Here is a 26,612-nt window from a genome sequence, read left to right as displayed (position 1 = left end):
CAGCCACGAGGAGATATCCTCAACCCTGGCACCAGGCAGGCAACACAGTCTTCGGGACTCCTGGTCACGGCTGCAGAGAATAGTATCTATCCCACCACCCCCCCCGATTATACTATCCCCTACCACTGCCACATTTCTTTTTACTCCCCCCACTTGAATGGCCTCCTGTACCATGCGCCATGGTCAGTTTGCCCATCCTCCTGCAGACTTTGTTCTCATTCATACAGGTAGCAAGTACCTCGTACCTGTTGGACAAGGTCAAAAACTGCGGCTCCACCATCATCCTGGGTCCCCATACCTGCCTGACTCACAGTCGCATCCTCCTGTCACTGACCACTGAACAAATCTAAACTACGACCTAACCTAATGGGTGTCATTCCTTGATTATTTTTCTCTCTGCTCTCTTTATACCCAGCCACTGTGGGGGATTCCCATGCTCTCTCGTGAAGGGTTTTGATAGTGTAAATAAGGAGAAACTGCTTCCATCGGCAGAAGGGTTGGTAGCCAGAGGACACAGATTTAAGGTAATTGGCAGGGGTGAGATGGAGGAGAATTTTTTTTTTTTTTTAAACACAGCGAGCTACGATCTGGAATGCGTTGCCTGAAAGAGTGGTGGAAGCAGATTCAATAATAACTTTCAAAGGGAATTGGATAAATACGTGATGGGGAAAAATTTGTAGGACTAATTGAATAGTTCTTTTGAAGAGTGGACACAGGCAAGATGGGCTGAATAGCCTCTTTCTGTGATGTAAGATTCTATGAACCAAGACAGCAATAAAAACAAAAGCAGTCAAAGTACTGAATTCAATTTTAATTAGCATAAAAAGGTAACAGTTTCACTTTACACATATTACATATAGAAATCACGACAGTAATAGTTACTTAGAACAAGGCAATGTAACCAGAGATACAGGGGTTGTCTGGAATTCACCAAACCATTGGACTATTCAGTAATTGTATGTTACCCTGAGGAGGCTTCAATAAGTTTACACCATGAATTGCAGATCCCAAATAATCCCCAGAGCATAAAAGTATGTTTTAATCCTTGAACTGGTATTTAAACACTGCTAAACATTTATCTAACAGAACGAAGGAGGGGAGGGGGGATAGAGAGTGAAGGGAGGGGAGGGAGGGAAGGAGGGAGAGGAGAAAAGAAATGAGAATTTCGTACTTTTTGCATGTACAGCAACCTTCCTTCTCCCACTCTCCACACTATTCTTACGCCAGATACAGAAACAGGTTGATATTTGGTACCAAAATAAGTTCACTGGTATTAATACAATTATAAAGTAACTTAATACTTTGGATATTGTGCAAACCTGATCAGCAATTCTGTTCAAGGTATACATTCAGTATTAATAGTTATTCAACTGATGTAATCTATATTATCCACTCAAACACACTGTACATATTTTATACACATACATAGCAGGCTAGTGTGTAGTGAGTTGAGGTTAAAACCATGATCTCTACCAATGTATTTAGAACATTAAATTATATAATCTTTGCATCATGCAATCTTAAAAGTTCTACAGGTAACTTTCTATAAAATCTACTACAGTACTTTAAAAACAGAAAGTCTGCATGCATTAGTCTCAGACTAAATACAAACGTAAATGAAACAGAACTATGCTGGTTGCACAGTGGACACTAGTATATACAAAAATACCCCAAATGGTCATAACCAATACCCTTGAATGACACCAAAGCCTTAGGGAGCATTCTCCAAAGGCTAATTATTAACCACTGGCTGACCTCAAGAGCTAGTCCCTTAAATGCAAACAATTGGTGATTCACTTCTCCCAAACTCCCTACACTCCCAGAAACCAGCCAGACCGTTGGAAACAGTAAATGCTGGCAGTAAACTAGTTAGCGATAAGGCTACGGAAATTTCAGTACAAGCTGCAAAATAGCGGATTGCTCTTTGAACATTGGTGGCTATAGCACTTTAATCTCCCCAAAATCTCACTAGCCTTATGCAGATTGCCATATCCAACATAACTGAACTGCTCCTTAAAACCTACCCTCTGACCAAGCTTTTGGTCACTTATGCTGATATCTCATGTGACAAATAATTTTGTCTGATAACACTCCATGAAGTGCTTCGGGACGTTTTACTACGTTAAAGGCGTGCTAAGTGCAAGTTGTTGTAGAAGTACAATTGCCTTTGAAAAGGATGGCTTGAATGATTGTGAGAAAGCCATAAAATCACTTTACCGTACAAGTTTAAAAGTAGTTTGGACCCCTTTCAACCATCAGCCCAGGAGGCGGGGAAAACCCCTTTCCAAGTGCATGTAATAGCAATTCATTTTCCCACTCTTAAATGACTTGGTTGAAAAAAGTACAGGGTTTCTCCATCTTTCTATACATTGATATTGCACAATTTGTACTATAATGGAGTTAGAATTTGAGTGTTGGGTTAAAGCAAATTCCCTTTTTTAAAAAAAATCATTTCATTTCAGTCCTTGCCTCAAAAATTGTGCAATGAATTACTTTTTATAACAGATAAAATTTCCAAAGAATGAGCCCAAGATATCTTGGAAATGTTCAAGAACATTCCATTTTAAAAACATTCCATTTTAAAAACCAGTGATCTTGATCAACTGCATTACTTTACTTAAGCAGTCACTACCCAACGGGAAACTAAATGTAAAATCATGCGCTCAATCTACAACAGTTACATTACCCAATGGCCACAGATGGCCCACAAAAACAGCTGAACAGATATCAGGCAACCTCAACCAGACAGAAACCATCTGCAGAAGAAAACCAAGCATTGTGACATAACTCACCCTAGATTGATTAAGGCTACTCTGGATTTACAGCCAGGTTTTGAAATGCTCATAACCAGCCACATTATTGAATTTGAGATAAGATCTGTTCTGATAATGACCCAATGTCCAAACTGTATTCCCGAATACAACCCTTTTCTGTAACTGCTCTTTTTGCCCCTCTTCATTCTTGCAGTTAAACTACTTTAGCTGAGCCAGCAGTGCAAATAAACATCAGGACTATAAGTTTATATTTTACACAGTCATATTTCAATGAGCATTTATAGCATAGGTTAATGGAAGAGGATCTCCCTACTGTTCAACTACATAAATTGCAGCACGCTAGCCATTTTCTAGCCTCATGCGTGAAAATTGCAAATTAATGCCAGATTTGCATCAAGGATGCACTAGGAACAGAGTTGAATGTTCCCAAATATATTTCAAGTGACCTTACAACCAAACAGGTGCTAGATTTTAGCAGGTCTCAGAAGGCAACAATGTCACAAGTGCCCTAACTTTTTCAATCAAAAATCTGCCTTCCAAATTCTAGATTACCCAATTTCTTAAAAATAAAACTGAAGTGAACATTAGTCATCTTGATTTTTCTTTCATTGCCAAATAGGAAAAGGATGGAGTCACTAGTTTACAATACATCACTACTCATCAAACTTAATGAAGAGAACCTGTCTATTTGCCATGATCCCTGTCAGCAGGAGGTGGGGGAGGGAAAGGACACAAACCATACTGGATCTAGTTTGGTATTGTAAATCGGGAAACATGATTTAGTCTGAATCAGTGAACAGGGAAACATTACCATTACAATCTGAATCTGATTCACCTCTGATCTAAACAAAGCCATCGGGTGCTTTAACTCAACCACAAATGTTAGTCTAGAAATAGCTGCCTTCTGCACTGGGTTTAATTGACAAGCTGTAGATGAGTTGCCCCACATGGCACTTGAAATCTATTATATAAAAAAAAGTTAAGATTGCATTTGATATAGAGCATCACTGAGGAAAAAACAGACTACCCCTTCGCACCAAAAAATGGACTGTGAAGCTACAGCAGAAATATACAAGAGAACATTGAGATATGTTGAAAGTGAATATCCAAGTTAAAATTCAAGCATGCAATTGTATAGTTTTTCAAAGCAATTCCCTTACCACTACCCCTGCCCCAAACAGAAACTTAAGTACATAGATATTTGTAAATTAGAACTTGGGCACTGCTTCAATGACTAGCACCAGTGATTTAACTCCCTGCTCTGTGGGGAATTTTATACACCACACTAAGGAGATTTCAGTTCCAGCAGGTTCCACCCAGAATTCAATAACCAACATGGAAATTTACAACTATAACCATCCATCACTAAAACGAACTAGGAAAATAAAACTACGTACATTTCACCCGAAACAACCTTTGCCCCTGCCGTAAAAACAGAACCAGGTTTTGTGCAGACTGTTACTTAGTAATCTGCACAGAACTCAAGACAGTAAAGTGCTTTGGGAAAACAAAAAATGGCAAACAAATTAAATCACTTTGGACACTATACAACAGAAGCACAACAAATTAACTAAGGCGATTAACAGTAATATTGGTCATCGACACTTTTTGAGACACCAGTTCTTCAATGGACACGTAGGTCCCAGACACAAAACCCACAAAGCCCACCAGGCTGATCACGGCGTTTTTGGCAATGATCCATCGGCTCATACCCTCACCATAGTAGGTGGTAATTTCAAGAAGCGGGGGGATGATTAATGCTAGCATGCTGCTACTAACAGACCCAACTAGTGAGATCACAATTGCCAGCTTTGGGATCAGGATAGCCAAGAAACCTGTAAAAACAAAAAAAAAATGTATTGAGAAAAAAGGAAACAAAGAATAAACTTTATATAGCACATCACATCCACAGGACACCCTAAAGCCAATTAATTATTTTTAAAAGTGTAGTCAGTTATGTAGGCAAACGAGTCAGCCAATTTGGGTACAGTGCAGTCCCACCAAGATAAATGACAAGTTAATCCGTGTGGTTGTTGAGGGCTAAATGGTGGTTAGGACACCAAGAGAACACCCCTGCCCTTCAAATAGTGCCACAGGATGTTTTATAATCGCTTGAACAGGTAGGCATGGCCTGAGTTTAACATCTCATCCAAAAGACTGCACCTCCAACAATGCAGCACTCCCTCAATACTGCACTGAAGTGTCATCTAGGTTATGCACTCAAGTCTTGGGAATGGGGCTTGAACTCATGACCAAAGTCAAAAGGACTTCCACTGAGCCAAGCTAACACCAGAAGCGCCATAATGTTTAGGAAGGAAAACACACTTGAAACTGTCAACTTAAATGTAACACTTTATATAGACACCATCAACATCAGGGTTTGCATCAGGCTAAATATTTCATGCAACAAATAGTTGCGTGGTAAAAATGATAAACATTTTCAGTGAGGTGAAATGTTGCTTTTGGAGACCAAATGCCACAGAACTAAACCTTTTTTTTTGGGTTCACAGCCTTTGTTTACAGCTTTGCATTTTCTGGAATACAAAAGAAAGGTGACTCAGCACGCCACAGCTGAAATACATTGACATGCAACGATTTAGTCCATAGCCCAACATGACTATACAGGGTTTGTGGATGAGGTCCAAAACCACTGGCAGAGTATCAAACAACCACAGGCTTGTCCCAATCTCGGCTTGAAATTTGAGAATCAAGCTCATGCAAACGGTGTGTAAGGTTTAATAATCACATAATGGCTCAACTATCAGACCTCACTAATGTTGAGCAGGATAGTGACAACAGCTAATAAAAATAGAAAATGCTGGAAATACTCAGCAGGTCAGGCAGCATCTGTGGAGAGAGAAAAACAGAGTTAACCTTTCAGGTCTATGACCTTGCATCAGAACTGGAAGAAATTAGAGATGTAACAGCTTATGAGCAAGTACAGAGCCAGGGAAAGGTTTGGGGTGGGGTGGGGTGGGGTGGGGGGGGGGGGGTGGGGGGGGGGAAGAGGGAAAAGAAACTGCTCTTTCCCAATAGCCCTGCAAATTTTTTCCCTTCAAGTATTTATCCAATTTTCTTTTGAAAGTTATTATTGAATCTGCTTCCACCACCTTTTCAAATGTAAGGAATCTTACAACACCAGGTTATAGTCCATCAGGAGGTCCGAAAGCTTGTGATTTTCAAATAAAACTGTTGGACTATAACCTGGTGTTGTAAGATTCCTTACATTTGTCCACCCCAGTCCATCACCGGCATCTCCACATCATGACCACCTTTTCAGGCAGTGCATTCCAGATCACTACAACTCGCTGCGTTTAAAAAGGTTTCCTCATGTCGCCTCTGGTTCTTTTGTCAATCACCTTAAATCTGTGTCTTCTGGTTACTGATCCTTCTGCCAATAGAAACAGTTTCTCCTTAGTTACTCTACCAAAACCGTTCATGATTTTGAACACCTCTATCAAATCTCCCCATAACCTTCTCTGCTCTGGAAATTGCCCCAGCTGCTCCAATCTCTCCACATAACTGAAGTCCTTTGTCCCTGGTACCATTCTGGTAAATCTCTTCTGCGCCCTCTCTAAGGCCTCGACGCCCTTCCTAAATTGTGGTGCCCAGAATTGGACAATACTCCAGTTGAGGCCTAACCAGTGTTTTATAAAGATTTCGCATAACTTCCTTGCTTTTGTATTCTATGCCTCTATTAATAAAGCCAAGGATCCCGTATGCTTTAGCAGCCTTCTCAACTTGTCCTGCCACAAGTAAAGAAACAAAAGATGGGTTTAGAGGAGCTGTCAATGGCAACAGCAGAACCATTACCAGCACCTGCTGTCCTAAAAAATGGGAGCCATGGATATGATCCAAAGTGGTTGAAATCAATGTTGAGTCCGGAAGGTTGTAAAGTGCCTAATTGAAAGATGAGGTTCTGTTCCTCGAGCTTCCGTTGATCCTCACTGGAACGTGTAGGAGGCCAAGGACAGAGAGGTCGGAGTGGGAGTGGGATGGACAATTAAAATGGCAAACGACCGGAAGTTCAGGGTCACACTTGTGAACTGAACGGAAGTGTTCAGCAAAGTGATCATCCAATCTGCATTCAATCAACGGAAGCTCGAGGAGCAGCATTACCCATTATCACCCCCTTTTGCCTTGCACCATCATCCTTTTTGTCATTTAATGAGTCCTACCCTCCAACCTATCACAGACCTTCCCTTATGTTCTTTTCTACCCCCCCCCCCCCCCCCCCAACCTTTTGCCTGGCTCTGTACTTGCTTATAAACTGTTAAATCTAACTTTTTTCAGTTCTGACGGAAGGTCATCAACCTGAAATGTTAACTGTTTCTTCCTCCACAGTGGCTGCCTGACCTGCTGAGTATTTCCAGCATTTTCTGTTTTTATCTCAGAATGCATGCGCAGTATTTTGCTTTTGTTTTAGTGATAGCAGCTAGTGGTTAAGTCCCAATTTTAAGCTGAGGGCAAGTGCACACATATTCCAATCTCCCACGCAGTGAAAGACAAGTAGACGAGAAAGGCCATGGAGCCCCTTTAGTTCATCCTTTTGTAAAGAAAGGGTTAACCAGACTATCTCACAACGCCTCATTTTTAAAATTCTCACCCTTGTTTTCAAATTCTTCCATGGCCTCGCCTCTCCCCATCTCTAACCTCCTCCAGCCCTTTAACCCTCTGGAGATCTCTGCGCTCCATCAATTCTGGGCTCTTGCACATCCCCAATTTTCATCGCTCCACCACTGGCTGCCGTGCTTTCAGCTGCCCAGGCCCCAAGCTCTCGAATTCCATCCCTAATCCTCTGCGCCCCTCTCTCCTCCTTCAAGGCGCTCCTTAAAACCTCTCTCTTTGACCAAGCTTTTAGTCACCTGTACTAATATCTGTGACTTGGTGTCAAATTTTGTTTGATAATGCTCCTGTGAAGCACCTTGGGCCATTTTACTACATTAAAAGCACTTTATAAATGAAAGTTGTTGTTGAAGTCACTATTATACTGCTATTGATTTCTCTTTGTATTGTAGTAACGTTAACCTTTGTTTGTTGAGCAGGGAAGTATGATTCAACTTTAAAATAGTGATCACTGAAGTTTTAAACTGAGGTGGACCCTACAGCAATGGTCAGTTTCATCATGAAGTAATCACCTGCATAATGAAGGAACTTAAAAACATGCCATTGCATACTGGTTCCTAAGTTTCAGGTAGCTGCAATCATTGATAATGGCTGGGAGGACAATAGTTAGTCCTGCAAAAGGAAAACATCTGGATAAACATCTTTTTAATTGGAGTTTCTGTAGAATGGGAAAATTTAGCTAGTACCGAATGTTACAGAATCAAAAGACAGACTTCTAGGCAAAGATTTCACTTGGTGCAATAGCAATTGTGTAACAAGAATGAAATTATTGATAAGATAAAGTAAGGTAGTTATACTGATTATTAGCCCCACGGAAAAAGCTTAAGTAAGGAAACCAGCTTATTAACTGATCAGGGACAAGTTCAATTCTCCTTAAATGAAGTTACATTATAACTTTTGTATCATGTAATGCTAAAATGTGCAATTTGTCACAAGTTAGGGTGAGAGAAATATATAAAAAGTGGCAGTCTGTAATAAGTATTTAGATTTTGAAATGGTCTGATCAACCTATACACAGTGTTTTGAGTCTCCCAACCTACCCATGCTCTGGTGCGGCTGTAAGTACTGTTAAGTGTAAGTTAAGTATAGCTGCATGTACAATATGCTTAATAAACTATGAACACTGACCACAACATGCAAGAATTTTATTGATTTGATTTTGTCAAGAAACATCAGGTTATTGTGTGAGTGAATATGTAAATAAATTCCAGTATTGGCCCTCATTAACTGGGACACAAGCAAGAAAGTCTCATTACCACCAACCGAAACAGAAAATCTATATATTCTGTATACGGAATGATGCAGTGCAATGTGTTCAATGGATTCTTGGGTTAGATCGACATTGATAAACCATCTCATTTTTGTAGTTTAAATCATCTAAGCCCCTAGATGCCTTAAAATCCTGCACTGTATTTTATTGTACATGAAAAGGCTGAAGACTAAAAAAAAATTGTAAGTCACATCAAACAGCACCCCAAAATCTTTGTCCTATCCCATTTACTTTGTGTAACGCATTAGTCAGATATGACCTACCATGCTGACTCCACCTGTCCAAGTGTTCAATAACTGTCAGCAACTTCTCCACAATTGGTAACTGACAGTTACCATTTAAAAAAAAACTTATCAAGTCCACCAAGTTCCTCCCCTGGACTTATTTTTAGGTTCCTTTGGACCACTGCTATTTTGTCTTTTTCCTCCACTGCGAAAACGGATAAAGAGTACGCATTTAACAAGTCTGTCATTTTATTATCATAGTCTTGCAGGCATCAGTCTTTAATGGGCCTAAAACCAGCCACCCCCTGTCTTGATTAGAAACAGCAGGTGCCCCATTGACTCCTGAGAAATCTCAAGGTGCACATTCCCACCTTGACAGCAGCTCCTTAACTAGTATCTGTTGCTCCCTCAGCCAATTCCTTGTCCAAATTTTACCCAAGATATCCACTGCTTTAAGTTTGTGTAGCAGTCTCTCACATAGGACTTGATCAAATGTTTTCTGGAAGCACAGGGCTTTGCAACATCCACAAGACAAAATTTCCTCAATTGTTTTCAAAAAATAATAAGTGGGGGGCTTCCTTTCTCAAAGTGTTGGCTTGCATTTAGTAGGTGATTTTCATAGATAATCAAGTTTATTCTCAATGATCAATTACTTTGCCAGCTATTGATGCAAAATATGGCTCCAGCTATTTGGGTTTGTTTGGTCATTTGACAAGTACAACACTAGTTTATTTCCAGTCGTTTGCAACAACCCCTGTATTGAGATTCCCACATGACAACTATTAGTACTTTGTAGACTTGATCTAGTCTCACTTAGCAACCACATATCTGCAGGGACCAGTTGAGTGTCAATCTAGAAAATACATATAAAAATCATAATGTCTGATTGTAGAACTTAAGGACCACGTTACTAGTGTCCTCTATACTGAACACTTACAATGAATTGTTGGCTAGGGGCTGCAGAAAGTAACCTGAGATTCCCCAGCTGCTGATACACAGGCAAAAACAACTTTTGAACTGAAGTAACCAGAGTTCAGTCACTGGCCTGAGCTGGCTGGAACCGGTTTGAATTAGCTAAGTTTTGTGAAAGACAAAGGAGATGTGATAAGACACAAGTCCTTATTTAGAAAAGGAGTAATGAGGTAATGCTACCTAAGTCCTTGGGACAGAGCCAATAAGGAGAAGACACAGGGTAACCGAGCAAGCCTAAACCAATGAAAGAGAGAGACAGCACAGATTGAAGAGATAAGATTCAGAATAAGAATGAAGGATCTGGGGCATGGAGCCAGAGTGAAGACTCCGGAGACCAACCATCGCGGAAGTGGAAGAACTTACGTCAGGGACGTAGAGACGACGTCGAGAGAGAGAGAGAGAGAGAGAACGGATCGCCTGGCCAGCGTCAGCTCTCCTTTTCGGGTATTATCTTTTATATTTTGTGACCACTCGGAATGTCAGAGAAACCTAGTGGGTGTGCGTTTAGATCTTAGTTTGGGTATAAAACTGTATAACCTGGTGTAAACTTCATGCCGATATCTAACCAGACGTATAAGCTATATGTATATGATCTAACGGCGTGAATAAAGTGAATTGAGTGTTAAGAGAGAATTGACTCTTCTCCTCTTTGTACTAAGCCAGTAACCATAACCGGTGACCTCCGGTCAACAGAATGGTCATTTAGCATGCCAACTATGTAGTTATTGTTTGAATTCTGTTTGGATCCTTAAGTAATTTCCATTCTTCAATAATCTGCTTGTTAGAATACTGGAATTTCTTACTATTGTGTTTGGCCTCTATAGCTATGGTCATCTCTAGTTCCTTTTCCTCAGACTGCCTTTCACATAATTATTGTATTCAAGAATGTACATTCACATTTTATGAAGTTATTTACAAATAATTGTACATTTAGATTGAGGTCAGTGTATAGAGTGTACAATCACATCTAGTGTACATTCCCATAGCTTGTGAGTCTCTTTCTTAAAACTTAGGTTTCTTTATACTTCCTGGTTTCCCTCACCTTTCCCCCTACAGACTTTCTTTGTATTGATGAATCAATTTAGGTCATTGCTCACCACAAGCTTTGTGTACACTCCCATGAGTAGCCACAAAAATCTGCAAAATTCAATGTTTGGACCATTGACATTTGTTCCCTGAAGTTCCCAAGCATGGATAAAATTCTTATAATAAAACAAGACCGCCTAGAATATGAAGAAATCAAAGTAAGCTGGCCTTCAGAAAAGTAATGGAGTGTGTGCATGTTCCTTTAGGCTTGCTATAGATGCAAGACCACAGGGACAGAAAAATCACTAAGTTTCTCTATCAAGGACACGGTGGCTCAAACCACATCTGTCCCATTTATCAAAGGTTAATTTTTCAAAGCAAATTACAAATTCCAACCTTCAACAAAAAAATCATTGAACTAACCCGAGCATCTACATTCCTTTCCACTGCATGGACCAGTTGAGCATTTTTACTGTACCTCAATTATTCTACAGTAAATTAATCTTAATTATGATTCACCTGTATCTAACATAGGTTGAAGCTACTGACCAGGAGAGAGTATTAGCAGGAATTTACACACAATGCCTAGAGATTTCCAAACTAGTTAGTTGTTATGTAAATATTTACATTGTCAGGACTCCTAGCTGATAGACATTTTATTTAGTGAGTGGATATTGCAGAAAAGTGTGCAAAAACAACTAGCTGGCATGTCAAATGCAGAATAAATTTAGAATTCAAGACACCGCATACAGAGTTGGTATGCCAGACATGCTAGATAACCTTGCAGTATCTAATGAAAACCCAATAATTGAGTATCAATTCTTTACCTCCCTCAACAGGAGATGCACTTTTGGAAACAAACTAGTTCCAAAGCTATTTTTGTTTTCTCCAAATTTATCTTCTCTCTCATACTATAGAAAGAAATCTTGCATTTTGGCAAGCTGGTACTGATCCCTCACATCTTTCCTTCAGCACCCCAAGATAGGCATCACCTGGCTTTAAATCAATTTGCTGTTACCTACTCATGTCTGAAACATTCAACTGGCTTACTATAAGAATGACATTTTTGTACACGGACAGCTTATGGTCTCCCACCCAAGTACATACAACATACAAAATTGATGGGTAGGAAAAGACCAGCTGATCCATCAAGCCTGCCCCAAGTACAATTGGTGGGCCAACTGCCAGCTTGCTCCATCACTTTCCAGAACATTTAATCCCTCTCCATCCCCAATCAATTAACATCCTGATGGCAACAGAAACTAGGCTTATCCATCCCCTAATCAAATCCTCTCTGCCTAGTTATACACATCAGGCCCCTTGCCCAAGCTGCCATATGGTCCTCATTGCCAAGTGCCAATTCAATTAGGCAGATGCTTTTTTTTTAAACTCCACTGCGCTGGTACGGAGGTGAACATATGCCTTCACTCGCCATCAATCCCAATTCTAAACAGTCACTGCCTCAGTGCAGGATAGTCATTACATCAACTGCTTCTGTTGATCATATGTTCCATATATCCACTTCACTGTAGAGTGGAAAGTAAGGGGGAGCTAACAGTTTGCTTCTGACTAGTTTCAAATTTAGGTCCTCTAATTCTACACAGCCACAAGTCAAGCAGCCCTATATGTACATGTCTTTGGAGTCATGTGTCTCAATCTTTTCTCCATAGTTCTGTTCTGCAAATCTCTTGCCCAAAACTCTTTTGAATGCAGGGTGTCCAAAATCACATACAAATATACAAAATGTGGCCCAGTGATCTATAGGATTTTTTGGATGGGGGCTTGCAATGGCCAACAGTGCCTTTTGTGGTCCAAATCTATCTCAGACTGATGAGTTAAACATCTCCACTCTGCTGGTGCAAGGATCTTAAGTGAGTACCTAATTCTCAGTAGGTGCAGGTCTATTTGGCACCAATTGACTCAGGTGCAAACAAGCACAGGGAAAAAAAATTGGGACTGTCACTTGGTTAAGGAGTACTCATTAGCAGGCAAGTCAAGGATATGCTGTTTTCTTACACAAACCTGTGAAGACCCGATGTCAACCCTTGCTAAGGCACAGATGAGTGAAGTTAAATGAAAGCACCCAACTCCAAAAAAAAACTCCACTGGCATTAAGAGCTGATGGAATGGGTTATTAATTGTTCCCATTATAAATACATATGTAGCACATGTGCCAGGAAATCCATGTCCAGAAGCGGTTCCAGCACTTTTTGAAGTACTCTTTAGGAACCTGATTTCTAATTGTGCAGACATACTGCTTTTTCTAATATGATTTTTGATAGTGCAAGCCAGCAATGTGAAGTTGCATTGCTTCCCCTGGTTCTGACTAATGGGCAGAGGTCTGCTTTACAGCACTGGAATACCAGCGAACTGTCGACTATCCAGTCAGCTCTTTACTAATGTATTAAGGAAATTCCAGTGTACTGCTTGTGCACTCTTGAAGTTTAAAATAAGGTTAACTGCAGCTGATGTGAAGCAGTGCATTAGAATACTTTTGAGATGATCTCACAACCAATGCTAAACAGCAACTCTACTGCATGTTTTACATCGATAGCTTTGCATCAATGTAAAATGTGGCACAACTGTCCCAAGATTACATCTGGCACCTAAAGAGTTTACTACCAGGACGCTATACCTCTACAAAGAACTTTGTACACAAGTCTATTTTTCTTACCTCCAATCTTTCTAAGTTTCCCATCTTAACAGCCTCATCGTAACTTAGATACTTGAATATAATCTTCAATTCTCGTTTTTCTATTAGCTTGGATTGATATGCTGCCTGCCCTAGATGTTAAACTAAAATGCAAAACCTTGGCAGGGTGTTCCACTTCTGGAAAAGAACCATAAATCATAAATACCACTACTGTAAATAATTACATGAGAATGCAATTTTGAATCATTACTGAGGTAGTTCAGTAACAGAATCACTCCCCATCTATTTCACTCATTGAAAGAATTGAGATATAGATTTGTTGGAAAACAACTTTTGAACAGCTATTCAAATTTCAGAAACCTAAAAAAATGAATTAAGCATGCGGACTCAGACTATAACACACAGTCTGTGTCAAAAATGGCAAATAAACTGAAGAATTAAAATTCCAGTCATGCTATCTTGAAAGTGAATTCATATTTTATTTTAAATGGAGACCTGATCACAGAAAGGGACTTCAATATCAAGTAAGCCAACTATAAAAGCTCCAAGAAAGTAAATACCCCAAGTTACTTCCAAATTGCTCAATGATCACGATGTGGCACCTAGACACCCACTGCCAATAACTCCCTTCTCTAGATCAATCTGAAAAGTCATCCCACTTTAGGCAGCACTACATTGATTTTGCTTCAATGGTCAGTACTAGCCAATGCAGATTTAATTGTAAGAGCTGATCTGATGAATGGTGGCAATCATTGAAATATACTGAAATGAGGCAGGGAAGGCAACAGTCATCACCAAAGTCAACCCTAGTGACAGTACTCCGGTTTAGACAGTTGGCTGAACAGAACAAAAGTTGCGAGCCTCAAGAAAGCAGTTTTAGGTCTAGCACAGCATTTCAATTAAAATGAACAAATCCATGTGTCATAGCTGCAGCGGATAGTCACTTTTCAACAATTACATAGATTGTTACAGCACAGACACAGGCCATTCAGCCCAACAGGTCTATGCCAGTGTTTATGTTCCATACAAGCATCCTCCCACCTTACTTCATCTCACCCTATCAACATATTTATTTCAGATTTCCTGCTGGCTACTGTACAAATGTCTCAGCAATGAATCTACTGAACAGGATAACTTAAACGTACGGAGTCGTACAACACCAGGTTATAGTCCAACAGCTTTATTTGAAATCACAAGCTTTCGGAGATTTACTCCTTAGTCAGGAGCAAAGCTCCGAAAGCTTGTGATTTCAAATAAAGCTGTTGGACTATAACCTGGTGTTGTACGACTCCGTACATTTGTCCACCCCAGTCCATCACCGGCATCTCCGCCATCTCCGTATCAGGATAACTTAGTGACTTAACTCCTAGCAAGTTTGAGACTGCCATGCAATTTCAGCCAATCATAATAAGGCTGGCAATATCTGCACACTAGAAAGTAGAAACATCCACTTGCCTTTCTTGCACAAATATCAAAAATATATATTAGTACAGGGATTAGATATCAGAACTCTTGTGCATCAGTTTTGGAGTCAAGCCCCCTTTTATGTTTGTTTGGCTAAAATCTACATGATTTACTACCCGCTCCACTGTCTTAAATGGCCGCCTTTCATTTCTTTTACTGCTATCAGCAATATATTGCTCCACATGGTAGATATTATAGGTTTGTAGAGAGGACAGCATACTTTGCAATTTTGTGAACTCACCTCAGTAAAAATTAGGAGGTTAATAGTTTAATTCTGTTTGGGTCCCCTCCCTCTCAACTTTAGGTGCAGTACTGAGGGAGTGCTGCATTGTCAAAAAGGTGCCACCATGTCTAGGCAAACAAGATCTAAAGGCACTATTTGAAGAGATGTGGGGAGCTCACCTGAAATTCTGGCCAACATTATTCCCTCAACTGCCAAAAGACCAATTTACTGTACATGGGAACTTGCTGTGCACAGATTGGCCACATAATGGCTACATTTTAAAATTAATTGAATGTGAAGCACTTTGGAACAGAGGAAATAAGGAGTTATATAAATGAAAGTTCTTTCAAAACAATTCTGAAGGCGGAAACTCGTGTTGAGACATGGTTCACAAGCAGCAACTCTATTGTACCTCAACCAAGGAACAAATCTTCATGCATTGGCTTAGTGAGCTAGCACTGGCAAGCAGATGGAGGGACAGGTTGGCTTCATTTCGATGTCAGTGAGCTATACCACAGTGGGAGTCACTTTACCCAATATCTACATGCACTTTCAGTAGGCAGTTACTAAATAGCTGTCAGGAACCCTGCCCGCCTTAACCTCACCTAGCTCAGGGAGCATCAGCGGTGTTGGCCAAGATTAGCAAACTCAAGAATGAACTTAGGATCGATCACCCCTGCTAAATCTGCAGGGTTCAGTACATACTACTAAGAGTGAAGTCATGGCAATTGAAATGCATACTGATGCAATTTCCATTTTCAAAACAGATTTGAAATCTCAAATTCTCTAAACTTTACTCAAACGCCTGCATATCCAGAGAATCAGAGGCTGACACCCCAATGCTAGTTTTTAAAATAATGTCAACAACTGCGCTGTCATGGGAAGCAACAAAGAAACATTGGGAGATTTTACTCAATTAGGAGGATACGAATTCCAGGATGGAACCAAAAGGCAAATATTTGAGAAAATAAGTGACCAGTCATTCCAAAACACAACCTCTTCCAAATGCTACTGTTTGGCAACATTCCAACCGAATATTTCTGTTTGTTATAGACAATAAATGATATCAGCCATCACTAAGCACCATCCGCCTTTGAATGTCACAGCACGCCACAAGTGAAACTTTGCACTACTGGTTTGTGTTGAGTGACTGGTGCTGTTTAATCACATTTATGTTCATAAGAAAACAAGAAAAGCAAGGGAGGACTATACCATTCAAACGAGGGCAGGTCAACTTAAAGTCTTCCATTTAGAAAGTGGTACACGAACAGGAGCTCTTTAGTAGCAATAATTCCTGTTGCAAACGTTGAAGGAAAGCTGCCAGTTGGTATAAAAATCCATCCTCTAGCCCAATAGACCATGCCTACAAAAACTGAAACGGGCTGATCCAGAAAGTGAGCAAACTTTGAAGGAATTCTAGTTGTTCCTTAATTCCTACCATGCTTCTTCCTATATGTTTAAATGCAGATTTAATGCCCAACTTTTGATTTGCTAAGAAAATGCTTATTTTTTTCAGGGGTCTGTTTAGTACTGTGATCAACACCAAATAAAATTTGTTTTTAAATCACTCAGCTAACTCCTATGCAGAATTGAGGAAGAAAAGGAAGGCAACAAGGGCTGAAACATTATGGAATTAGATAGAATTTAAAGCACAGGCACAGGCCATTCTTCCCAACAGGTCTGTGCCATTTATGCTCCACATGAGCCTTCTCCCACCTTACTTCATCTAACCCTATCAGCATATCCTTCTATTCCTTTCTCACTCATGTACTTATTTCGCTTTCCCTTAAATGCAAATTCCTGATTGGATTGATTAGTGACTATCTTATATTTACGGCCCCTAGTTTTTGTCTCCCCCACAAGAGGGAACATCTTCTCTAGCTCTACCCTATCGAACTCCTTCATAATTTTAAAGACCTCCATCTAGTCACCTCAGACTTCCTAGAGAAAAATGCCTCAGCCTGCTCCATCTTTCCCGATAGCTGTACCCTCTCAGTTCTGGTATCACCCTTGTAAATCTTTTTTGCACTTTCCCCAGTGCTTCTATATCCTTTTTGTAATATGGAAACCAGAACAGTGCACAGTACTCTAAGTGTGGTCTAACCAAGGTTTAATACAAGTTTAACATAACTTCTCTGCTTCTCAATTCTATTCCTCCAGAAATTAAATCCGTTTCAAACTGATTATTGTTTAATCTGCTTCAAAAGACCAAAGATTGACTGAATACTAGATAGGTGTTGAAACAAAACAGACAAGAGGCCACATCCTATGCAGACCGAGATTTTGAATTTTAAAAAACTTTACAGAATTAACAATGCTTTTCTATCCACAGGCTACATAACTAGAATGCTTTGTGCCACTTCTAAGCACCGACTTAATGGCCCGGGCGTTCTACACAACTGCTTGCCCTAGTGAGGCCCTCCTGACCCCAGCCATATTTCTGGCCCCAGGCTTGCTACCACATGGAGGCAAGCTCCCCATTCTCCACTGAAGAGCTGTACCAGCGCAGGGGTGGAAACGTGCTATGGCAGGACTTGGGGCCCAATTCAAAACATCTCATACCTCTAAGCATCCATTTTATTTGGCTCCTTTGGGGCATTTTCTTCAATACACATTTATATAGCGCCACTAACGCAGCAAAATGTCCCAAGGTGCTTCACAGGAGTGTCATCAGGCAAAAATTGACACCGAGCCAAAGAAGGCGACATAAGGACAGGTGACCAAAGGGCAAAGTGCATCTTAAAAGGGAGAGGGGTGAAGAAGTGTAGGGAGGGAATTCTACAGCTTAGGTGACTGAAAGCATGGCTGCCAACAATGGGGCAACAGTATTGGGGGATGCACAAGAATTGTAGGAACAGAGTTCTCAGCAGATGGTAGGGCTGAAGGAAGTTAGAGATAGGGAGGGGTGAGGCCATGGAGGGATTTGAACACAAGGATGAGAATTTTTTTTTTTTAAAAAAAAGACATTGCTGCACCAGGAGCCAATATAAGTCAGCAAGCACAGGGGTGGATGGGAGAATGGGACTTGGTGCGAATTAGGATACAGGCAAAGTTTTGGATGTGTTCAAGTTTATGGAGGATGGGAGATGAGAGGCTGGCCAGGAGAGCAACAACAACTTACATTTATACAGCATCTTTAACATAGTAAAACATCCTAAGGCGCTTCACAGGAGCATTAACAAAATTTGGCACCAAGCCACATAAGGCAATATTAGGGCAGGTGGCCAAAAGCTTGGTCAAAGAGTGAGTTTTTAAGGAGCGTCTTAAAGTAGGAGAGAGAGGTAGAGAGACAGAGAGGTTTAGGGAGGGAATTCCAGGGCTTAGGGCTTAGACAGCTGAAGGCATGGTCGCCAATGGTGGAGCGATTAAAATCAAGGATGTGCAAGAGGCAAGAACTGCAGGAGTGCAGAGATCTCGGAGGGTTGTAGGGCTGGAGGAGGTTACAGAGATAGGGAGAGGCGAGGCCATGGAGAGCTTTGAAAACAAAGATGAGAATTTTAAAATTGAGGCGTTCCGGGACCAGGAGCCAGTGTAGGTCAGGGAGCGCAGGGGTGGTGGGAGAACGGGACTTGCTGCGAATTAGGATACGGGCAACAGTTTTGGATGAAGTCAATGGCTTCAGTCTTCCCAATATTTAGTTGAAAGAAATTTTTGCTCATCTAGTCGGACAAATAACATGACATATCAGAGACAATAGGGGGGGGTCGAGGGAGGTGGTGGTGAGATAGAGCTGGGTGTCGTCAGCGCACATGTTGAATCCGATGTTGTGTTTTCGGATGATGTCGCTGAGGGACAGCATGTAGATAAGAAACTGGAGGAGGCCAAGGATAGATCCTTTGAGGACCTCCAGAGGTAATGGTGCGAGCGATGGAAGAGAAGCCAGGTAATTCTCTGGCTACGACTAGATAGATAAGAATGGAATCAGGTGAGCGCACTCTCACCCTTCTGGATGATGGAGGATGGTGTGGTCAACCGTGTCAAAGGCTGCCGACTGGTCGAGAAGGATGAGGAGGGATAGTTTACCAGGGTCACAGTCTCAAAGGATTTCAATTGTGGTTTTGATAAGTTTCAGTACTGTGTTCGGGGGGGGGGGGGGGGGGGACATGATTGGAGAGATTCAACATAGAGTGGGAAAGATGGGCATGGATTTTGGAGGTGGCATCATGACCAAGGACTCGGGAAAGGAAAAGGAGATTGGAGATTTGGGAGGGTGGGCATAGTTTGCAAGGACAGAGTGGTCAAGGATGGTTTTTGTTTGAAGAGGAAGGTAATGACAGCAGATTTGAAGGGGAGGGAGATGGTACCTGAGGAGAGAACATCAGAAATAGGAGCAGGAGCAGGCCATACGGCCCCTCGAGCCTGCTCCGCCATTCAATCAGATCATGGCTGATCTTCGACCTTTTAATAAAAAGAGTCCAACCTAACTTATACCCAAAAGTCACAAGCCAGCCAGTAACATCTTGTCATCAATATATGATGTACAAATTTGATGTAACTGGTAAATTTAGTTTATTTTCCCCTACAGCCAGCCCAATTATGTCAGGGCTGGAAGACTTTTAAAAACTTCTCAAAATATGGGCAATGCTGAGAAGACCACTGTTGCTGTCCATCCCTAGTTAGGCTGAGAAGATGGTGATGGGTCTACGAGTGGTTTGTTCTACAACCGAATGGCTTGCTAGGGTATTATGAGTCAGCTATAGTGTAGGCTTGGCCAGGCTGGGTCGGAATTAGTCAACAAGGTGGGCATTTATGACAATGACATCCAGAGGCTGTAGCATTACTGCATGGACCAGGAGTATCTAACAGGTTAGTGGCTACAGGGAACAGAAGCATATAAAACCTTCCATAGTATAATCAATAAGGCTAATGGAATGCTGGTCTTTATATCTAGAGGACTAGAGTCCAAGGGGGCAGAAGTTATGCTGCAGCTATACAAAACCCTGGTTAGACCGCATCTGGAGTACTGTGAGCAGTTCTGGGCACCGCACCTTCAGAAGGACATATTGGTCTTGGAGGGAGTGCAGCGTAGGTTTACTAGAATGATGCCCAGACTTCGAGGGTTAAGTTACGAGGAGAGAATTCACAAATTGGGGGTGATCTGATCGAAGTTTATAAGATATGAAGGGGAACAGATAGGGTGGATAGAGAGAAACTATTTCCGCTGGTTGGGGATTCTAGGACTAGGGGGCACAATCTAAAAATTAGAGCCAGACCTTTCAGGAGTGAGATTGGAAAACATTTCTATACACAAAGGGTGGTAGAAGTTTGGAACTATCTTCCGCAAATGGCAATTGATACTAGCTCAATTGCTAAATTTAAATGTGAGATAGATAGCTTTTTGGCAACCAAAAGGTATTAAGGGATATGGGCCAAAGGCAGGGATATGGAGCTAGATCACAGATCAGCCATGATCTTATCAAATGGCGGAGCAGGCACGAGGGGCTGAATGGCCTACTCCTGTTCTTATGTTCCTATTACGGTACCCAGGATAAAGCCTAATGTTGAACTAAAGTGTTTGAAAGTATAAGTGGTTAAACATTTGAATTTCTGCATATAAGACCAAAATGCCAGCTGGTGACACCAGGAAGAGTTCCACAGGTGGGAAACGCAATCTGAAGCTCTCGGCTAGTAGTGATCTTTTGGATACTCAATCCTAAAACTTGCCTCTAAGTTGGCAAGCTATGCTTGGAATACAGGGCAACTCTACCATCTTTCAATGTGAATTCAGAAAACTGCTAGTTAGATAGAGACCTTCTCTTATTGCTACTTGCTCCATTAAGAACAATTCACAGCTCGTCATGTAGTTATCAGGGCTGCCTCAAACTCCCATACCGTGTTAGGCTGAAGGTCATGAATTTGTAAATGTAATCTAAAATTTGTAATCCAAAGCAAAAGAGTAATTTACATAACTATTTTCCAGCTGTGTTTTCATTTCTCTTTTTCAAGAAAAGCTAAGCCACCCACCTCCATTTTTCCTGACAAAATGTCTGGACTCTTTTGGGGAGGGGGTGGAAGGAGAAAAAAGAAAGTTTAAAAATTTTGAATGATTACCCATTAGTCCCTTCTTGCACAAGCAATACCAATTTAACAAAGCCACTAGCAGCCAGCATTCATTTCAAGCCACCAACTTAATATAAAATAAACCCATGAGGATTAAAAACATTCCTATCTTGCATCTACTGAAAAATAAAAATTTATTACTAGAGTCTTAGAATAGTTAAGTTCCACTAGCAGCGAATTGGAAGCAGAAGCCTTTTGAAAAATGTTTCAGATGGAGAATGAATTTAGTGCCAGTTAGTACACAAGTTGGCTTAGAAATACATTACCTCATTTTAGAGATCATAACAGCAAATGATCACACTAGCCTGAGAAAGTTATGAAAATGCAGCTTTTCCCATAATCTAGTTTAATCAATGTAAGGAATCTTACAACACCAGGTTATAGTCCAACTGTTTTATTTGAAAATCACAAGCTTTCGGAGGCTTTCTCCTTCGTCAGGTGAGCAAGTGATTGCTGGAGGACCCTGGATCGCCTGGAGGACCCCCACAAGCGCTATTTAAAAGGGACCATGCAGGATTTACAGGTTAGTGGCTGGGTTATTGCTTCTGGCTGCCAAGACATTTGTAACTGTTTTTTGGAGGTCTCCTATACTTGAATACTAGGAATAGGGGGCATAGCCTAACATTTAGAGCCAGGACGTGCAGGAGTGAAGTTAAGAAATGCTCCGACATGCAAAGATTGGGAGAAGTTTGGGAAGCTCTTTTGCAAACGGCAGTTGATGCTAGCTCACTTGTGAATTCTAAATATGAGATTGATAGATTTCTGTGAACCAAGGGTATTAAGGGATATGGGGCTAAGGCGGATATATGGAATTAGGTCACAGGTCCACCACGAGGTCACTGAATGGCGGGGTAATAGCGGATCATGTTACTCCTGCCCAAAAACAGGCCCTATCCAATTCCCCCCCCCCCCCCCCCCCCAAAGAACTTTGCACTGAAAAAAGATTACATAACTAGGGGGGCAGTCTTAAGAATCAGACAATCATAGAATGATACTGCACAGCAGGAGCTGTTTAGTAGAACTTCCTCACTTTTGTATTCTATGCCTCTATTTATAAAGCCATGGATCCCATATGCCTTTTTAACAGCCTTCTCAACTTGTCCTGCCACCTTCAAAGACTTGTGTACATACACCCCCAGGTCTCTCAGTTCCTGCACTCCCTTAAATTGTACCTGAATCCCATCCAGTGACCAAACATCACTAGATAGAAACTTCAATGCGTAAGTTACTGACACCTTGGGGGTAGAATTTTCACTGGGATTCCTCAATCTTACGAATTTACAGCAGGAGATTAAAAGTATTCCTGCAGAAATTCCAGGCGCTGATGTTTAAAGGGGATCATAACTGAAATCAAGGGTCGAAGATTGCTTCTTTTTTTATTGCCATGGAGTTAAAAAAAAACTGGAACATAACAATGCTGGTTAGTTTTGCTGAAAAGCCTTGGAAACCTTTCCCTCAAAAAGAGGTTACTTACAGGTTGCTATGACTAGAGCACTTCGAACAGCGAGATCAACCCACAACTCCCAGCGATCAGAGGCCTTGGTTATTACAACTGGGACAATTATCTCTGCTGCAACGAAGAACTGGATCGCATAGGTTATGAAGATTCCAAAAGAATACAAAATCTTCACCGACTGGTACAACCTGGAAGAAAAGATTTTACACAATTAAGCTCTGGAGAGCTTCTAGAGAAGATCGGTGTTAACATATTTGATTTCAACTTTCTCCTCTCCACCTCATGTACAATGCTGCAGGAACAAATACCACTCATAAATGCTATATCAGGAGGTGCAAGAAAGCACACTGACTATTCTCTTCCTTTTTTTGTACATAAAAGTTGCTGGCTTCCACCTTATCTCTTCACTCTTGCAGGAGTGTAGTAGGCTTCTACATATGCATCCATACTTCATGCAATGGTGTTGGGATAGCGTTCACTAAAGCATCCTTCTGCTGGTCTAGTCTATGAGGAGTTTATTTGTGGGGAGGGGGCCGTGCACTTAAAATGCCCCTTGTTGCATGTGCAGCAGTAGAGCCATTTCACTCGTCACCTTCTGAGCCTGCCCCACTTAAGAGTGACCCAGGGAAGAGCAACATGTAACTAGAGCTTCATTGAAACTGCTTGGATTATATCCAGAATAGAGACAGTCAAGCAATGGTTGTATTCGTTTGCTTCCATCAATGCAGACATGGAATATACTACCGGTTTGGCAAAATAAGACTAGGTTAACCAGGCCTCCAGGTGGGGGTGTGGGTTGTGTGGCATGTCTAAAAGGATCAACTGGCAGATAATGGCTCAGCACAAGTCCACTGACAACTGGTAAATTAAGAAGTTGTTGCCAATTGATAGAGTAGGCAGAGCCATCACGAGACAAAGACTGATGGTTGCCATTGTTGGGCTCTGGCAAGAGTTCAACTTTCAGGACCATACAGCAGTTTGACCGATTCAAAGTTTTATCTGCAGGCTAACTGCTCTGCTATGCCACTATGGTTGAAGGCGACACATAAATTGAACAAGACATTCTTTAGTTCACTTCTATGTAATGTCATAATGGACAATTACTAGCAGAAAAAGTACCCATCCCATCCCCTTGCTCCCATCTCATCTGTCTTGCCCTTTGAAAAGCCACTCACATTTATATCAACCTCTTGGTCAACTGTCACTCACCTCACCAATAATTCTACATCCACTCTTCTTTCTTCTCTTAAAGTAGGCAGGGAAGTTAGAGGTCTCCTCACCTTATTTCCCTCCTACTCTCCTTTCCTATCCATTTCCTCAAAGTGGCTGTTAGAATGTGAAAAGACAGCCTCTCTACCCACGTGTCTCATATCAGCAATTAAAATCTTACATAAGTAACTAGAACATGTTCTAATGAGAGTTAATTAGATGCCTTCAAAATTCACCTGTGTTAAACAGCATGAGGAAAAATCAAATCAGCTAACCATGTTTTCTGCTTTCAAAAAGCTACAACGGTTAAGTATATTCACAGCTTGTTTTAAAGACTCCAATTTTACATAAATAAAGCTGTAGAATGTGTTCAGTTTAGCTGACTCGGGTGGTACCAATGCACTGGTGCACAGCAACTACACAGTAAAAGTTCAGCTCACAGCATCACAGCTCTGGGCAAAAATATCAACTTCATGCCCAGACTTTTGGGGCCTTCAAAGAACAACCTGAATGAAGGCATTTAAACACAGGACAATTCAATGGATAAATCTAATCATGTTATTGTGAAATATGTAATTGGTTATTTTGCATAAACCTACATTTTGGACCTCAAATTTCAGTTATTGAGAAAAAAATGACAGAACATTCAAAGCAAAGCAGTTTGTGAGCAAATATATGGTGGCCAGATTATGCCATTGTAGGGTATCTAGTTTACATAAACAGTTTCCATCACAGATGTACACATTATAATAGAAGAAAGTTGACAGTGTATGGATATAAAAATCAGCATACAAGAATAAGGACAGAATATATGACTAAAATGGGAACTGATCATGTCTGCACACCCTGTAGGACAATTACCCAACACCCTCTAATCCCACATCATCTACAGACTACACTTCATCTCAACTCAAATGACACTGATCAACTAATAGTTATATTTAGTGGGACAGTATCAAGTGGAAAAAAATAACCTAATCTTACAGATGACTTAAGTACACTTAAAACTTGAAATGCCAAACTGCCACAGGTTTCTTTTTCGGAGATCATCTACCTAGCTGCCATTTCTGAGGAATGGTCTTTTCAAAAGTAAACTGTCTTCTGTATTTGAAAATAACTGGGACGTCCTACATTTTGGATTGCTGACATGCAAAAAAGGAACTGTTAAAATACAAACCGAATTCTGAAGCATAGATTTGAAAATTGTCAAGAAGCTTCATTTCGGATAGACAAGATGCACTGCTCTGGCTGTTAAAACTTGTCTGTACAATAGCTTTAAAAAGGAGCAGCTATCACAATACTGAACAAAAATACATTGTGTGTTACAGGCTGAAAGCAGTGATCATTGAGTGCAAGATTCGTAGAAAACTTACCAACAAGCTGGCAAATTGAGTGTGATGCTTCCTTTAATATGTTCCCCAAAGCAAATGTATCCCACAAGTCCTAGACTCACGTAAAACATCGTGACGATCGCCATGCCAAAATACAGAATCGCTGGAAACTTCTGTGGTTTCTGCATCCGGTTTTCTAGTGGAAGCACCTTGAACAAAACATAATTAAAACACATCTTCAGCAAGCTCTATATAAAGTCACTACAAGCATCTTGGACAAGTTCTGGATTTTGTTGCCAGTATTGAATTTCTAACTCATATTTTGCATTGCTAGAACAGCATGCAAGGAGGTTAACACCCAAGGTCACAGCATTGTTCAACAAAAGCCATCAGCTCAGACAAGAGTAGTTGGCTAGAGAACACCACAAGGTGCATGTATGTGGGACCATCAATGGCTCATTTAAAATGTTAATTCTTTAAATTGACCCACGGTTATCACATTCAAACATTTCTGCCATCGGCAACGTTTGGCTATCGATTCAACATTGATTGCATCTCAATTACATTCAATCATCTATTGCCTTTTGTTTTTGTACAAGGTCAAAGGAGGTCAGGCTAGAATATTGGAGATTGAGGGGTGATCTGATCGAGGGGTTCAAAATGTTAAAAGGATTTGATATGGCAGATACAGAGAAACTATTTCTTCTGGTGGGGGAATCAAGAACAAGGGGGCATAATCTTAAAATTAGAGTTAGACCATTCAGGAGTGAAATCAGGAAGCATTTTTTCCCCCACATAAAAAAAAAGAGTAGGAATTTGGAACACTCTCCCTAAAAGGCTGTGGATGCTGGGACAATTGGACTTTTCAAGACAGAGATGGATAGATTTTTGTTAGGTAAGGGTATCAAGGGAAATGGAGCAAAGGCCGGAAAATGGAGTTGAGGTGCAGATCAGCCATGATCTAAATAAATGGCAAAGCATGCCCGAGGGGGTGAATCGCCTACTCCTGGTCCTAATGTTACTACGTTACCAAGTCTGTTAAAACATTTGGTTTTTAAAATCTAGAGGAACATTAGCACAATTGAAAAAAAACTAGACAAACTAGTTAAAACAGAAAGTAAGCACAAAACCTGATTAGAAACAATGATGATATTAGCACGCACCTCAAGGGTATTTAAGGGCAAGTGAAAAGTTATTCTAATTTTTTATGGATCATTGGTGAGGGAAATTTTTTAGTGCTATGAGCAGTAACTGCAAAAGTCTCTCAACTTAAGAGGAAAATGTCAAGACAAACATTTAAGCACTGGTTGGCATAATTCACCCA

The 26,612-nt window shown here is 40.8% G+C and overlaps 1 protein-coding gene across 1 annotated transcript in view; it reads right to left on the bottom strand.

Moving 5' to 3' along the window:
• Positions 1–790: 790 nt before the first annotated feature.
• slc36a1 (solute carrier family 36 member 1) overlaps positions 791–26,612 on the bottom strand; it is a 60,898-nt gene continuing 35,076 nt past the window's right edge. Inside the window, exons 9-11 of the mRNA XM_067996082.1 lie at positions 25,331–25,497; positions 22,767–22,936; positions 791–4,609 (exon numbers count right to left, since the gene is read on the bottom strand). Of these exons, the coding sequence (XP_067852183.1) occupies positions 4,341–4,609; positions 22,767–22,936; positions 25,331–25,497 (606 nt within the window). The 3' untranslated portion in view covers positions 791–4,340. The remainder of the gene's footprint in view (positions 4,610–22,766; positions 22,937–25,330; positions 25,498–26,612) is intronic.

Source organism: Heptranchias perlo, chromosome 14, assembly GCF_035084215.1.
Source record: "Heptranchias perlo isolate sHepPer1 chromosome 14, sHepPer1.hap1, whole genome shotgun sequence".
In the NCBI taxonomy this organism is placed as follows: Eukaryota; Metazoa; Chordata; class Chondrichthyes; order Hexanchiformes; family Hexanchidae; genus Heptranchias; species Heptranchias perlo.
Note: the sequence above shows the minus strand (reverse complement) of the source record. Positions and strands in the feature narration are given on the sequence as shown.